At 38.6% G+C, this 16,178-nt stretch overlaps 1 protein-coding gene across 3 annotated transcripts in view; it reads right to left on the reverse strand.

The window, feature by feature from the left end:
* ACD (ACD shelterin complex subunit and telomerase recruitment factor) overlaps positions 1-16,178 on the reverse strand; it is a 211,522-nt gene that overhangs the window by 59,628 nt on the left and 135,716 nt on the right. For all 3 annotated transcript variants that reach the window (XM_053714675.1, XM_053714676.1, XM_053714677.1), the window contains one exon: positions 13,016-13,144. In XM_053714675.1, coding sequence (XP_053570650.1) covers positions 13,016-13,144 — 129 coding nt within the window. The remainder of the gene's footprint in view (positions 1-13,015; positions 13,145-16,178) is intronic.

Here is a 16,178-nt window from a genome sequence, read left to right on the forward strand (position 1 = left end):
ACAGGGGAGGACCACTCTGAGGCGTTCCTTCTCTCCCTAGATGCAGAAAAGGCCTTCGACCGGGTCGAATGGCCTTTTCTTTTTGATACCTTGGAGCGTTTTAACTTCAGGGGTTCGTACCTAGGAGTGTTGAAAAAACTTTACTCGTCTCCTCTTGCCCACATCCTAGTTAATGGATGCTTTTCTTCTGGCTTCTCCTTGAGGAGAGGCACTAGACAAGGATGCCCTCTTTCTCCCTTGATCTTTGATCTCGCCTTGGAGCCCTTAGCAGCAAAGTTGCGTCAGGTTTTCCCAGGCGTGGCGGTGGGAAAGAATATCCTCCAGTTAGCCTTATACGCAGATGACATGCTTCTGTTTGTAGATTCGCCTAAAATCTTTGTGCCTGTCATCTTGAAAACCCTGGAGTCCTTTGGGAGATTCTCGGGTTACAAGATCAATAACACCAAGTCGGAGATCTTGTGGCTTAGTAGACGCGGATCGGATTCCACTACATATCCCTTTGTTGAGGTGCAAGATGCCCTCATATACTTGGGCATTAGGCTACACAGGAACCCGCACAAAATATACGGCCTCAATATCACGCAACAGTGTGACCCGATATGCTCCAAATTAGCCAGTTGGCATAATCTCCCCTTGAGCCTCACTGGTCGTATAAGCCTGTTCAAAATGTCCCTGCTACCTAAGCTCTTATACCCCTTATTGATGCTACCCTTTATGGTGACGAGGGGAGATGAGAGGAAACTGAACAGGGCTATGAACCGATTCGTATGGAAAGGGAAAAAATCCAGAATAGCGGCTAGTAAACTGCACTCTTCTTTCCTGAACGGAGGCCTGGGTTTACCACACATCCAGTGTTATAGCTGGGCGGCACAGATCAGATTAGTATTGGATTGGCAAATGGGAATGGCACACTTTTGTGACACCCAGCTAGAGGAGACAGTGATTGGTGTGTGTGGACTGGCTTATCTCCCGTACTGCAGACTGGGGGATCTGCCTCAACACATAAAAAATAACTTCCTGTACAGAGATCTGCTTCTGGTCTGGTCTAGGGCACACAAGATGTTGGGTCATACACATCCTGCGCTCAGGCATATACCCATTTGGGGTAACATTGATTTCCCAGGAGGAGATGAACACGCTCCTTTTGGGGTGTGGGGGGAGAGAGGATTGCAGAGGATTGGGGGTGCTCTGGATACATTGTTGCACACCGTCAGAACGTTTCAAGAGCTAAAAACTACTTATAATTTACCGAACCAGCATTTCTATGCATATCTACAATTAAGACACTATACTACAACATTAATAGACAAAAACCCGGGGTTTTGGAGTCAGGCTCCTTTTGTAATCCCCCAAACAGCTTTTAAGTTAGGGAGTTTTTCTATTTCAGAAGTGTATCAGGAACTTTTACGCCATCATGTTACTAGGGTTCTAGAGGGTATGTTGGAAAAACTAAAATTGGATACCACCAATGAATTAACTATCCAAATGATTAAAGATAGCCTTATGAAAACCAAAGCAGCTACATTGGCACTGACATTGAGAGAGGCGCAAATTAGAATGATCAACAGAGATTATATTACCCCCAGCAGAAGGGCGAAATGGAGCCCCCATAGCCCAAATAGATGTGCGAAGTGTCAATTTCCAGACCCCTCCTTGATTCACTATTTCTATGAATGCCCGGGAGTTAGAAGGTTTTGGGGATATTTACAATATTGGCTTAAAATTAAATTGTCCATTGACATCTCTTATAATCCCACCAACATATACTTATTCACGTGGACTGGGGTTGTAAGTGGAAAGCAACCTTTACTGACACTCTGCACATTAGTTGCGAGACAGTGAATATTAACCTTATGGTGCTCACATTCCTCCCCGACAATGACACAATTTAAGAGGGCCCTATTTAAACAACTGTTTATTGAGAGGCAGGACGTGTTCTGGGACACCAAACTTAGATTGAGGCCTTTTCTGAAGAAATGGAGATGCCTGATTGAGAGACTGCCCACTGGGCAACAAAAACAGATACTGGCACCTTATGCTCAGCATGAGATTGTACTGGAGGGCATCCTGAGGGGATACTGGCCGGCCTTGTCTCCTGGGGAACCTGCTCATGCCAGGGTTGACGATTCTGAACTAATCCTGATTGAATCCTTCTTTTGATCCCTTGCCCTTTCTTACTTCCTTGACTCACTCACCCACCTCACCCCCCTCATCTCCCCCTCTAATCCCCCCTTTTTTTTTTTTTTTTTCTCCCCACCTCCCCCCCTCCCAGACATACATTCATCTACTTAGGCTACTACAATGAAAGACCCAAGAGTAGCTTTGGAAATATATAACTTGTGCGGCAAAAGTGGTTTTTGTAAGTTAGATTAGTTTAGGGTATTGTTAGACTAGTTCATATGGTTTATTATAAAAATTGAAAAATGTTATTGAGAGATACGTGCAAACCAACTACACAGAAAGAGACTTTGTTCTTTACACTCATTGTGTTCATCGGATGGCTCCATGGTCAGCCTTCATATAAACGTCAACTACATATGGACTACTGCAATGATTATTATCTAATGTTGCCTTTCTTCAATTGATAAATATGTATGAGATGCACTCACTGTATGATTAATCATTGGCTGTACTTATGGATTGCCTGACAATTTGTTGTATTCTCAATAATAAAAAAAAAGAATTTCAAAAGATAGCTACAATATAATTATTATTTATATTGTAGCTATATTAGGGTTTATTTTACAGGTAAGTATTTAGTTTTAAATAGGATTAATTTAGTTCATAATAGAAATATGATTTAGATTTATTTAATTAATATTTAAGTTAGGGGGGTGTTAGGGTTAGTGTTAGACTTAGGTTTAGGGGTTAATAATTTTATTACAGTGGCGGCGGTGTAGTGGGGGGCAGGATAGGGGTTAATAAATGTATTATAGGTGGCGACGGTGTAGGGGGGGCAGATTAGGGGTTAATAAATTTAATATAGGTTGCGGCAGGGTCAGGGAGCGGCGGTTTAGGGGTTAATATGTATAGAGTAGCTTGCGGTGGGCTCCGTGAGCGGCGGTTTAGGGGTTAATCATTTTATTTAGTTGCGGCGGTGTGGGGGGGGGGGCAGATTAGAGGTGTTTAGACTCGGGATACATGTTAGGGTGTTAGGTGTAGACAGTTCCCATAGGAATCAATGGGATGTCTGGCAGCAGCGAACTTGTACTTTCGCTATGGTCAGACTCCCATTGATTCCTATGGGATCCGCCGCCTCCAGGGTGGCGGTTTGAAAACCAGGTACGCTGGGCCATAAAAGTGCCGAGCGTACCTGCTAGTTTTTTGATAACTAGCAAAAGTAGTCAGATTGTGCCGCACTTGTGTGCGGAACATCTGGAGTGACGTAAGAATTGATCTGTGTCGGACTGAGTCCGGCGGATCGAAGTTTACGTCACAAAATTCTACTTTTACCGGTCTCTAGCCTTTGATAACTAAGGCGAATTAGCCTCGCCACAAATACGCTGCGGAATTCCAGCGTATTTGAGGTTGACGGCTTGATAACTACCCCCCTTAGACAGAACTTCAATGCAATAAAAATTATTTTTGACAAAAACGTTACTGTCTCTTTAAATAATAAAAGTGCACACTTTATTACTGAAACATCAAAAAAACATCAAATAAACATCCGATTTTAATGAAATTTTCACCACAGTGTCTTAATGCTTTGAAAAGATTGCACACAAATTTTCAGACCAATTAACCCCTTAATGCCCAAACCGGAGCTAATAACAGCAGTTAACCGGTTAAAAACACTACAGTACAATGCCACAGCCTCTACTGTGGCTGTTACCTTCCTTAGGGATTATTTAAGTAGGAAATAAGCCTCTCTGAAGTCCTTTCTGATGTCTCTGGACTCCCCACGTGAAGCTGCATGAACTGCCTAGTCAAAACAACTGCGCAATTGAGGCGCGAAAATGAGGCCTCCTCCCTCTTCATTCCAGAGTGGAGGGGCCTTTTAGACTAGATTAGGTGTCCAAATAAGTGCCAGGCGCAATATTAAACCCCATAAGTGTTTCAAAGTCTGAAAAAACACCTTATATATACTGAAAACATGCTAAAAAGCAATCTATTAAGCCCACAATAGTGTCAACCAGCATAGAGCCCTTAATATAAGCCATCATTTTATACAGAGTCTAAGAAAAATGGCTTACCTATCCCTGAGGGGGTTTCTGACAGTCTTCTAGCATTACTTGGTCTTGTTAGAAAAATGACTGATCATACCTGAAGCAGTTAAGCCTACAAACTGTTCCCCCCAACTGAAGTTCTCTGGTATTCAACAGTCCTGCGTGGGAACAGCAATGGATTTTAGTTACTGGTGCTAAAATCATATTCCTCTCAGCAGAAATCTTCATCACTTTCTGCTGCAGAGTAAATAGTACAAGCCGGCACTATTTTAAAATAACAAACTCTTGATAGAAGAAATAAAAAACTACAACTAACACCACATACTCTTTACCACCCCCGTGGAGATGCTACTAGTTAAAGCGGCAAAGAGAATGACTGGGGGGGGGCGGAGCCTGAGGGGAGCTATATGGACAGCTCTGCTGTGTGCTCTCTTTGCCACTTCCTGTAGGGATTGAGAATATCCCACAAGTAAGGATGAAGCCGTGGACCGGATACACCAATGTAGGAGAAAGTAAAAAATAAAAGACACAAAAAGTCTAGGCCTGGGGGTTCATTCAATAAAATACTAGTGTCTAGACATGGTTTTCAACGCTGACAATCACTGGGGCAGCCCTCACAGAAAAAAAAAAAAAGAGTTGTCCATACGAGTGGCGAGATGTCTCCCATAGAAATAATGAGAGCTCTCTGTTAGGAAAAAGTTAGCAATGGAGGACAAAGTACAGAGGGAGACCCCAGCGTATGTTTAAACTTTAATATTGCCTCTAATACAAATCAAATTATGCTATTTTCAGTGCACTGTACTTTACATTTGCTGTTATTTTTTTAAATGTATAGGTTTTTCTTTCAGAGTTTTATTTTGGAGTATTTTGATAAAAGTTTGCCACCTTTTAAGTTGCGAGAAAAAACAGTGAGATTTCTAAAGCCCGAAATCTTTACAGAATTATTCTGGGATTTGAGAAACAATTTCATATACACCCATGGAACGCCCATGTTCAGTCCAGTTTTTGAAAAAACAGCAATTACACTTTGTATTTTGTACTTATAAGTAGGAATTTCTATGTGTTCCTGTGTACTTATATTACACTTTGCATTGTGCATATTTAATACAATTTATTTCTGTGTAATTTAAATACACATTTTAGGTCTTTGTTTAAAAACGATTTTTGGTGAACAATTTTGTTACAATTTGTAAGGCACCTTAACAATACACTTTTTTGTTTTGTATAATTATTTGTTTCTTTCATGTAATTAGCAAGAGTCCATGAGCTAGTGACGTATGGGATATACATTCCTACCAGGAGGGGCAAAGTTTCCCAAACCTCAAAATGCCTACAAATACACCCCTCACCACACCCACAAATCAGTTTTACAAACTTTGCCTCCTATGGAGGTGGTGAAGTAAGTTTGTGCTAGATTCTACGTTGATATGCGCTCCGCAGCAGGTTGGAGCCCGGTTTTCCTCTCAGCGTGCAGTGAATGTCAGAGGGATGTGAGGAGAGTATTGCCTATTTGAATTCAATGATCTCCTTCTACGGGGTCTATTTCATAGGTTCTCTGTTATCGGTCGTAGAGATTCATCTCTTACCTCCCTTTTCAGATCGACGATATACTCTTATATATTTACCATTACCTCTGCTGATTTTCGTTTCAGTACTGGTTTGGCTTTCTACAAACATGTAGATGAGTGTCCTGGGGTAAGTAAGTCTTATTTTCTGTGACACTCTAAAGCTATGGTTGGGCACTTTTTTATAAAGTTCTAAATATATGTATTCAAACATTTATTTGCCTTGACTCAGGATGTTCAACATTCCTTATTTCAGACAGTCAGTTTCATATTTGGGATAATGCATTTGAATCAATCATTTTTTCTTACCTTAAAAAAATTTGACTTTTTCCCTGTGGGCTGTTAGGCTCGCGGGGGCTGAAAATGCTTCATTTTATTGCGTCATTCTTGGCGCAGACTTTTTTGGCGCAAAAAATCTTTTCTGTTTCCGGCGTCATACGTGTCGCCGGAAGTTGCGTCATTTTTTGACGTTCTTTTGCGCCAAAAGTGTCGGTGTTCCGGATGTGGCGTCATTTTTGGCGCCAAAAGCATTTAGGCGCCAAATAATGTGGGCGTCTTATTTGGCGCAAAAAAATATGGGCGTCGCTTTTGTCTCCACATTATTTAAGTCTCATTTTTCATTGCTTCTGATTGCTAGAAGCTTGTTCTTTGGCATTTTTTCCCATTCCTGAAACTGTCATTTAAGGAATTTGATCAATTTTGCTTTATATGTTGTTTTTTCTCTTACATATTGCAAGATGTCTCACGTTGCAACTGAGTCAGAAGATACTTCAGGAAAATCACTGCCTGGTGCTGGAACTACCAAAGCTAAGTGTATCTGCTGTAAACTTTTGGTAGCTGTTCCTCCAGCTGTTGTTTGTATTAAATGTCATGACAAACTTGTTAATGCAGAAAATATTTCCTTTAGTAAAGTACCATTACCTGTTGCAGTTCCATCAACATCTAATGTTCAGAGTGTTCCTGATAACATAAGAGATTTTGTTTCTGAATCCATTAAGAAGGCTATGTCTGTTATTCCTCCTTCAAGTAAACATAAAAAGTCTTTTAAAACTTCTCTTTATCCAGATGAACTTTTAAATGAACATCATCATTCTGATTCTAATGATTCTTCTGGTTCAGAGGATTCTGTTTCAGAGGTTGATGCTGATAAATCTTCATATTTATTTAAAATGGAATTTATTCGTTCTTTACTTAAAGAAGTCCTAATTGCATTAGAAATTGAGGATTCTGGTCCTCTTGATACTAAATCTAAACGTTTAGACAAGGTCTTTAAATCTCCTGTAGTTATTCCAGAAGTTTTTCCTGTTCCTGATGCTATTTCTGAAGTAATTTCCAGGGAATGGAATAATTTGGGTAATTCATTTACTCCTTCTAAACGTTTTAAGCAATTATATCCTGTGCCGTCTGACAGATTAGAGTTTTGGGACAAAATCCCTAAAGTTGATGGGGCTATCTCTACCCTTGCTAAACGTACTACTATTCCTACGGCAGATGGTACTTCCTTTAAGGATCCTTTAGATAGGAAAATTGAATCCTTTCTAAGGAAAGCTTATTTGTGTTCAGGTAATCTTCTTAGACCTGCTATATCTTTGGCGGATGTTGCTGCAGCTTCAACTTTTTGGTTGGAAACTTTAGCGCAACAAGTAACAGATCATGATTCTCATAGCATTATTATTCTTCTTCAACATGCTAATAATTTTATCTGTGATGCCATTTTTGATATTATTAGAGTTGATGTCAGGTTTATGTCTCTAGCTATTTTAGCTAGAAGAGCTTTATGGCTTAAAACTTGGAATGCTGATATGTCTTCTAAATCAACTCTACTTTCCCTTTCTTTCCAGGGTAATAAATTATTTGGTTCTCAGTTGGATTCTATTATCTCAACTGTTACTGGTGGGAAAGGAACTTTTTTACCACAGGATAAAAAATCTAAGGGTAAAAACAGGGCTAATAATCGTTTTCGTTCCTTTCGTTTCAACAAAGAACAAAAGCCTGATCCTTCATCCTCAGGAGCAGTTTCAGTTTGGAAACCATCTCCAGTCTGGAATAAATCCAAGCCTTCTAGAAAAGCAAAGCCAGCTTCTAAGTCCACATGAAGGTGCGGCCCTCATTCCAGCTCAGCTGGTAGGGGGCAGATTACGTTTTTTCAAAGAAATTTGGATCAATTCCGTTCACAATCTTTGGATTCAGAACATTGTTTCAGAAGGGTACAGAATTGGTTTCAAGATAAGACCTCCTGCAAAGAGATTTTTTCTTTCCCGTGTCCCAGTAAACCCAGCGAAAGCTCAAGCATTTCTGAAATGTGTTTCAGATCTAGAGTTGGCTGGAGTAATTATGCCAGTTCCAGTTCTGGAACAGGGGCTGGGGTTTTATTCAAATCTCTTCATTGTACCAAAGAAGGAGAATTCCTTCAGACCAGTTCTGGATCTAAAAATATTGAATCGTTATGTAAGGATACCAACATTCAAAATGGTAACTGTAAGGACTATCCTGCCTTTTGTTCAGCAAGGGCATTATATGTCTACAATAGATTTACAGGATGCATATCTGCATATTCCGATTCATCCAGCTCACTATCAGTTTCTGAGATTCTCTTTCCTGGACAAGCATTACCAGTTTGTGGCTCTGCCGTTTGGCCTAGCAACAGCTCCAAGAATTTTTACAAAGGTTCTCAGTGCCCTTCTGTCTGTAATCAGAGAACAGGGTATTGTGGTATTTCCTTATTTGGACGATATCTTGGTACTTGCTCAGTCTTCACATTTACCAGAATCTCATACGAATCGACTTGTGTTGCTTCTTCAAGATCATGGTTGGAGGATCAATTCACTAAAAAGTTCATTGATTCCTCAGACAAGGGTAACCTTTTTGGGTTTCCAGATAGATTCAGTGTCCATGACTCTGTCTTTGACAAACAAGAGAAGTCTAAAATTGATTTCAGCTTGTCGAAACCTTCAGTCACAATCATTCCCTTCGGTAGCCTTATGCATGGAAATTCTAGGTCTTATGACTGCTGCATCGGACGCGATCCCCTTTGCTCGTTTTCACATGCGACCTCTTCAGCTCTGTATGCTGAACCAATGGTGCAGGGATTACACAAAGATATCTCAATTAATATCTTTAAAACCGATTGTACGACACTCTCTGACGTGGTGGACAGATCACCATCGTTTAGTTCAGGGGGCTTCTTTTGTTCTTCCGACCTGGACTGTAATTTCAACAGATGCAAGTCTTACAGGTTGGGGAGCTGTGTGGGGGTCTCTGACGGCACAAGGGGTTTGGGAATCTCAGGAGGTGAGATTACCGATCAATATTTTGGAACTCCGTGCAATTTTCAGAGCTCTTCAGTCTTGGCCTCTTCTGAAGAGAGAATCGTTCATTTGTTTTCAGACAGACAATGTCACAACTGTGGCATACATCAATCATCAAGGAGGGACTCACAGTCCTCTGGCTATGAAAGAAGTATCTTGAATTCTGGTTTGGGCGGAATCCAGCTCCTGTCTAATCTCTGCGGTTCATATCCCAGGTATAGACAATTGGGAAGCGGATTATCTCGAATGGTCTCTTCACCCAGAGGTATTTCTTCAGATTGTTCAAATGTGGGAACTTCCAGAAATAGATCTGATGGCTTCTCATCTAAACAAGAAACTTCCCAGGTATCTGTCCAGATCCCGGGATCCTCAGGCGGAGGCAGTGGATGCATTATCACTTCCTTGGAAGTATCATCCTGCCTATATCTTTCCGCCTCTAGTTCTTCTTCCAAGAGTAATCTCCAAGATTCTGAAGGAATGCTCGTTTGTTCTGCTGGTAGCTCCAGCATGGCCTCACAGGTTTTGGTATGCGGATCTTGTCCGGATGGCTTCTTGCCAACCGTGGTCTCTTCCGTTAAGACCAGACCTTCTGTCGCAAGGTCCTTTTTACCATCAGGATCTCAAATCCTTAAATTTAAAGATATGGAGATTGAACGCTTGATTCTTGGTCAAAGAGGTTTCTCTGACTCTGTGATTAATACTATGTTACAGGCTCGTAAATCTGTATCTAGAGAGATATATTATAGAGTCTGGAAGACCTATATTTCTTGGTGTCTTTCTCATCATTTTTCCTGGCATTCTTTTAGAATTCCGAGAATTTTACAGTTTCTTCAGGATGGTTTAGATAAAGGTTTGTCCGCAAGTTCCTTGAAAGGACAAATCTCTGCTCTTTCTGTTCTTTTTCACAGAAAGATTGCTAATCTTCCTGATATTCATTGTTTTGTACAAGCCTTGGTTCGTATAAAACCTGTTATTAAGTCAATTTCTCCTCCTTGGAGTTTGAATTTGGTTCTGGGGGCTCTTCAAGCTCCTCCATTTGAACCTATGCATTCATTGGACATTAAATTTCTTTCTTGGAAAATTTTGTTCCTTTTGGCCATCTCTTCTGCCAGAAGAGTTTCTGAATTGTCTGCTCTTTCTTGTGAGTCTCCTTTTCTGATTTTTCATCAGGATAAGGCGGTGTTGCGAACTTCTTTTGAATTTTTACCTAAGGTTGTGAATTCCAACAACATTAGTAGAGAAATTGTGGTTCCTTCATTATGTCCTAATCCTAAGAATTCTAAGGAGAAATCATTGCATTGTTGTTAGAGCTTTGAAATATTATGTTGAAGCTACTAAGAATTTCCGAAAGACTTCTAGTCTATTTGTTATCTTTTCCGGTTCTAGGAAAGGTCAGAAGGCCTCTGCCATTTCTTTGGCATCTTGGTTGAAATCTTTAATTCATCATGCTTATGTCGAGTCGGGTAAAACTCCGCCTCAAAGGATTACAGCTCATTCTACTAGGTCAGTTTCTACTTCCTGGGCGTTTAGGAATGAAGCTTCGGTTGATCAGATTTGCAAAGCAGCAACTTGGTCTTCTTTGCATACTTTTACTAAATTCTACCATTTTGATGTGTTTTCTTCTTCTGAAGCTGTTTTTGGTAGAAAAGTACTTCAGGCAGCTGTTTCAGTTTGAATCTTCTTATTTTTTCATTTAAACTTTATTTTGGGTGTGGATTATTTTTTTCAGCGGAATTGGCTGTCTTTATTTTATCCCTCCCTCTCTAGTGACTCTTGCGTGGAAAGATCCACATCTTGGGTAGTCATTATCCCATACGTCACTAGCTCATGGACTCTTGCTAATTACATGAAAGAAAACATAATTTATGTAAGAACTTACCTGATAAATTCATTTCTTTCATATTAGCAAGAGTCCATGAGGCCCTCCCTTTTTGTGGTGGTTTTGATTTTTTTGTATAAAGCACAATTATTCCAATTCCTTATTTTTTATGCTTTCGCACTTTTTCTTATCACCCCACTTCTTGGCTATTCGTTAAACTGATTTGTGGGTGTGGTGAGGGGTGTATTTGTAGGCATTTTGAGGTTTGGGAAACTTTGCCCCTCCTGGTAGGAATGTATATCCCATACGTCACTAGCTCATGGACTCTTGCTAATATGAAAGAAATGAATTTATCAGGTAAGTTCTTACATAAATTATGTTTTTGTATGATTTTTAAATTATGATTTTCATTGTGCACTTTTGTAATGTATTTATCTGCTTCCCATACGAAAATGCAGTAAACGCCCCTTTGTGGCTTTATATAATTCCACCAGAGAAATAGAAGGACCGGTGAGCAGTCTTATAGAATCTCACGAGCCCAGAGAGCTTTTTAAAATCGGACCCTAAGAACTGATACAAACATACCCTATCTAAGCCTTAGGTACGGCAGATTATAAAACTTGCTGCTTAACTTGAAACAAACACATTTTACTGGTAAAACCTTGTGAAATTGTGATTAGCAACTTGCAGGACTTTAATAATCTCACTACAGCTTTGAATATTCATAGGATTATAATAAAAAAATAAATAAAGAAAAGCGCCACCACTTTTGCTTTGCCTTAATGAATCAGTCATAAGAAATGAAGGATCAGAGGAAATAAAGGAAATACATAAGCCAGATGAGAATCCCCATTCTCATAGTAAAAGTATCCATTACATAAATGCTGATTATTGTCAAAACCATTAGATCTATTATTGGTGTTCTCAAATATGAAGTGATAATGAAATCTGTTCTGCTGAAACACCGCTCTCCCTCAAAGACTAAGACAAACCATATGAGAATTGCATTGTCTTCTGGATCTGCTTTGATAGGTTTTTATAACACCAGTATTTGTCATACAGAGATATTCACGTGTAGCTTCACACTAATATAACAATTATATAGACATTAGTGACTTACAGCTCACCATGAGCTCCACACATCGCGTACGTCACAAAATCATATATTTCCCACTAAGTGACTTAATTCAGTGATGTGCACAAACAGTGACTTACCCCACCTCTGTCAAGTTAAACCTCTTCTATGGCGGTTTCGTAAGGACTTACACGCACAGCATGATCCTTAGTGCAATCACTCACTCACCAGTCTGAACAAGCGCTTGACGCTGGTGCTCTCAGAGGGGTGTGTGTGTATCACCTGAGTGCAAAATGCCGACTCCCAATCTCAGGCATAGGCTGCGATGCAGGACTCGCTGGGGCTCTCCACTACCCCTCAGAAACGATACTTCAATGCAAAAACAACAGATATAGCGATGTCCATAAAAGCTTTCATGGACATCGCTATATCCGTTGTTTTTGCATTGATAGGTTTTTACCCAATGCAGAATTTGTCTTTCAATTCCTGAGGCTGCCTTGTTCTTCAAACAATGCCTGGCACGCTTCTAGCGGAGAGTTAATGAAAGATGCCACATAAGACCACTAAACTAAATTAAATATAACATTTTTCTTTATCATTGGTGCTTGTACTTTTCATGAACTTTTTATTGTATAGCTTTGTGTTGCTTTTTTTATTTTTTTGTTTCACTAGTCCCTCTATTTACATATGACCACAAAAGCAGGTTGCCAATGCAAAATATACATAATTTAGCATTATTATTTTTTTCCTTTTTTTTTTCTTGGGACAATGAATAGTGTATTAACTGCAGATTATGTTTTTCTTTTTCTCAGCTGAGCAAATATATTTTTTCCCCTGAGAAAATGCTTTTGCTAGCAAGTATGCTACATAATACTAGTACATGACTGATTTGCAAGGCATACAAAATTAGTATGTTTAGATAATATAGATACATGCGTGGCTGACCATTGCTTTCAGTAAAAGCATTTGGCTTCGGATCCAAACATTTGGCACTTTTAAAGCCAGTGTCCCTTTAGAAGGGAATTCCTTAAGACATTATTTCTAAGACACACAACAGCTGAGACAGCCTCTCTATGACTCACTAGACGATGAGTTCACACTGATGCACAGTGATGGCAGCTTGTTCCAAGGATTCACTGTCTCTGATGCTGGAATGTCATCCAATGGATCCTCCTCACACATGGGTGACAATGCAGTGGTGTATGACATAGCTGTAACAGAAGGGTAAAAACATATGGCAAAGCGGTTAGAGAAGAGATTATATGTTGGCTCAAAGGATTCTAGACAAAATGGAGAACCCAAGTGTTAACAAGTGGTTACTACATGAATATGACAGCAAGACTTGTATCAGATACACCTCCTATTAAACTGTTAGTTTACATAATCTCAGCGATTTGGACCAATAAAATCAAATGCTTAGCTATATTGCGCTTACATTCTAAACATGTAACTAAATTGAGAAATTAAACCAGTGTCTTTATAAGAATGCAAAATACACTTTTAAGGGACCTTAAATAACTTTGTCACACAGTAAACCAACTATTTGATTTGCAGGTTACAAATTTAACTTTTTTGGCACCTAGGGAATGTGGGACAAGTACAGTTCTTTCTCAAAGACAAGAGGTGTTTAATATTTTTTTATCGTTTAAGGACTCCTTTATTTCAAACATAATGTTTTATGGTGTATTTATACTTATGATCATATTGTTTTAATAACATATATGTATATGATAATGCTAATGAAACATAGGTACTTCCTCTTCCTGATTGCTACTAAACCACTCTGGCTAAAATTTGGATTTTACTTCCTTGTGATAAGGGACATTTATGAAACATTATATGAATGTATCATTTATACAGATGATTCACTATACTGTATATGTAAAAACAGAAGAACAAGGAATTAGTCTCATCTTTAAATAATAAACACAGCTTTCAACTGTAGCTTAGATACAGATAAAAATAAAAAGCATGATATGTTATCCTCAGCAGAGCAAATTAGATCCCAAGAGAAGGTTGTTCATAAAAATATGTTTTGAATATGTACAAAACCAAAACAAACCTATGGAACGTGAGAGTGAGATGCACAAGCAAGCCTGAGAGAAATACATGCGCATCCAAATCAGAAATAACACACACTTAAAGGGAAATAAAACGTTTGCCTTTTTTATTGTATCTAAATAGTTCTCTTCTGTATGCACAATATCATTTTCTGTCCCTTTAAAAGGAAATTAAAACTCATGCTTTGATAACACATAAAATGATTTAAGCATGTGCAACAAACTAAGTAATGTACCTGGGGGTTTTTTGCCACCTGCTTCGGCAATTTAAATCTGCAAAATTCTTGTTTTTTTCCCACTGCCCTTGGAGAGACTAGAATGGGTTCTGTATATCCACTTTCTATAGCATGTAATTCGATTTATATTAACAATATATAACTTATTTTGATTCTATTGGAAATAAATTTAAATGAATTGTATAACTAAATTTGCTATATTTCAAAATGTTTGTTATATAATTAGTGTTATACATACCTGTATATGCTCGATAATTCTAGGGAGATTTGTTTGCATAATAATGAATATTTAAAATAATAATTATTATATCCTTCCTAGTTAAACTATACTTATGTGTTACAAAGTTTTATTAAAAACTGTTTTTTAAGTTGTTTGTTAATTCTAGGGAGATTCTCTAAGTGCCCACACGCAAGCAACTTACCTATTCAGAACAGCACAGTTTTCTGATCTGCGATCGATAAAACCGACATGAAGACAGTGACATTGCACTAACTTGCGCATGCGCAGCTCGGAAAACAGTCACCATCTTTCAACCTGGGTTGTCAGCCCAGACTGGACAACGCTACCAGATACTGAGTGAGTGGGTTTGGAAAGGGTTAAAAATGTGTCGATAATTTTCTTCTAAACGGTACGTTTTAGAAACATGAAGGGCATTGAAAATGTGTTTATTTTAGTACTTTTTTTTTTTTTTATCTATGCTTAGTTTTATGTGTGACTACAGTGTCCCTTTAAGAGTGAAACCTACAAGGGATTATATTGATGAGCATATTCGTGTAAACAAGATTATGAGTTTAAATCAGCATGGTTTTATAAGAAATAGATTATGTCAAACAAATCTAATTAGATTCTATGAGGAAGTAAGTAAAAATATAGATAAAGGGGAATCAGTTGATGTGATATACTTGGATTTTGCAAAGGCCATTGATACAGTGCCACATGAGTGATTATTGTAGAACATTAAGGAACTGGGAATAACTGAAAATGTTTAGCTCATGGATAAATACCTAGATAAAAGACAGGGAGCAACGAGTAGGAGTAAAACGAAGCATACTCAGATTGGACAAAGGTAATCAGTGGAGTCTCCCAGGGATCAATACTGGGCGCGGTTCTTTTTAATATTTTTATTAATGACTTGGAATAAGTAATAAATAGCAACATCTCTATCTTTGCAGATGATACAAAGTTGTGTAAGGTCATAAGGTCACAGCAGGATGAACTTGCGTTACAAATGGATCTACAAAAATGGATGGATGCTGTTAGTGATGTTAAAACCTGTATTTTACTGTATCTACATGAATAAAAAATGAACTTTTAATTTTGAAATTGGAGCCTGGATCGTCTCCGACATTAACTATTGTATGCTTCTACAAAAATTAGACGTATGGGCAGGTAAATGGAAAATTAGGGACAGTCAAGTCCAAAAAAAACTTTCATGATTCAGATAGGACATATAATTTTAAACAACTTTCCAATTTACTTTTATCACCAATTTTGCTTTGTTCTCTTGGTACTCTTAGTTTAAAGCTAAACCTAGGAGGTTCATATGCTAATTTCTTAGACCTTGAAGGTCGCCTCTAATCTAAATGCATTTTGACAGTTTTTAATCACTAGAGGACATTTGTTCATGTGTTTCATGTAAATAACATTGAGCTCATGCACGTGAATTCACCAAGGAGTGAGTGCTGATTAGCTAAAATGCAAGTCTGTCAAAAGAACTGAAATAAGGGGGCAGTCTGCAGAAGCTTAGATACAAGGTAATTACAGAGGTATGATTATAACTGTGTTGGTGATGCAAAACTGGGGAATGGGTAATTAAGCGATATCTATCTTTTAAAAAAAATGCAAGGTTCTACATTTTGAAAGTAAAAATAAGCAAGCAACCTATTATTTAAATGGGATAAGACTTGGGAAAACAGAGGAGGAACGATATTTGGGAGTAGTAATAGAT

Source organism: Bombina bombina, chromosome 5 (assembly GCF_027579735.1).
Source record: "Bombina bombina isolate aBomBom1 chromosome 5, aBomBom1.pri, whole genome shotgun sequence".
NCBI lineage: Eukaryota > Metazoa > Chordata > Amphibia > Anura > Bombinatoridae > Bombina > Bombina bombina.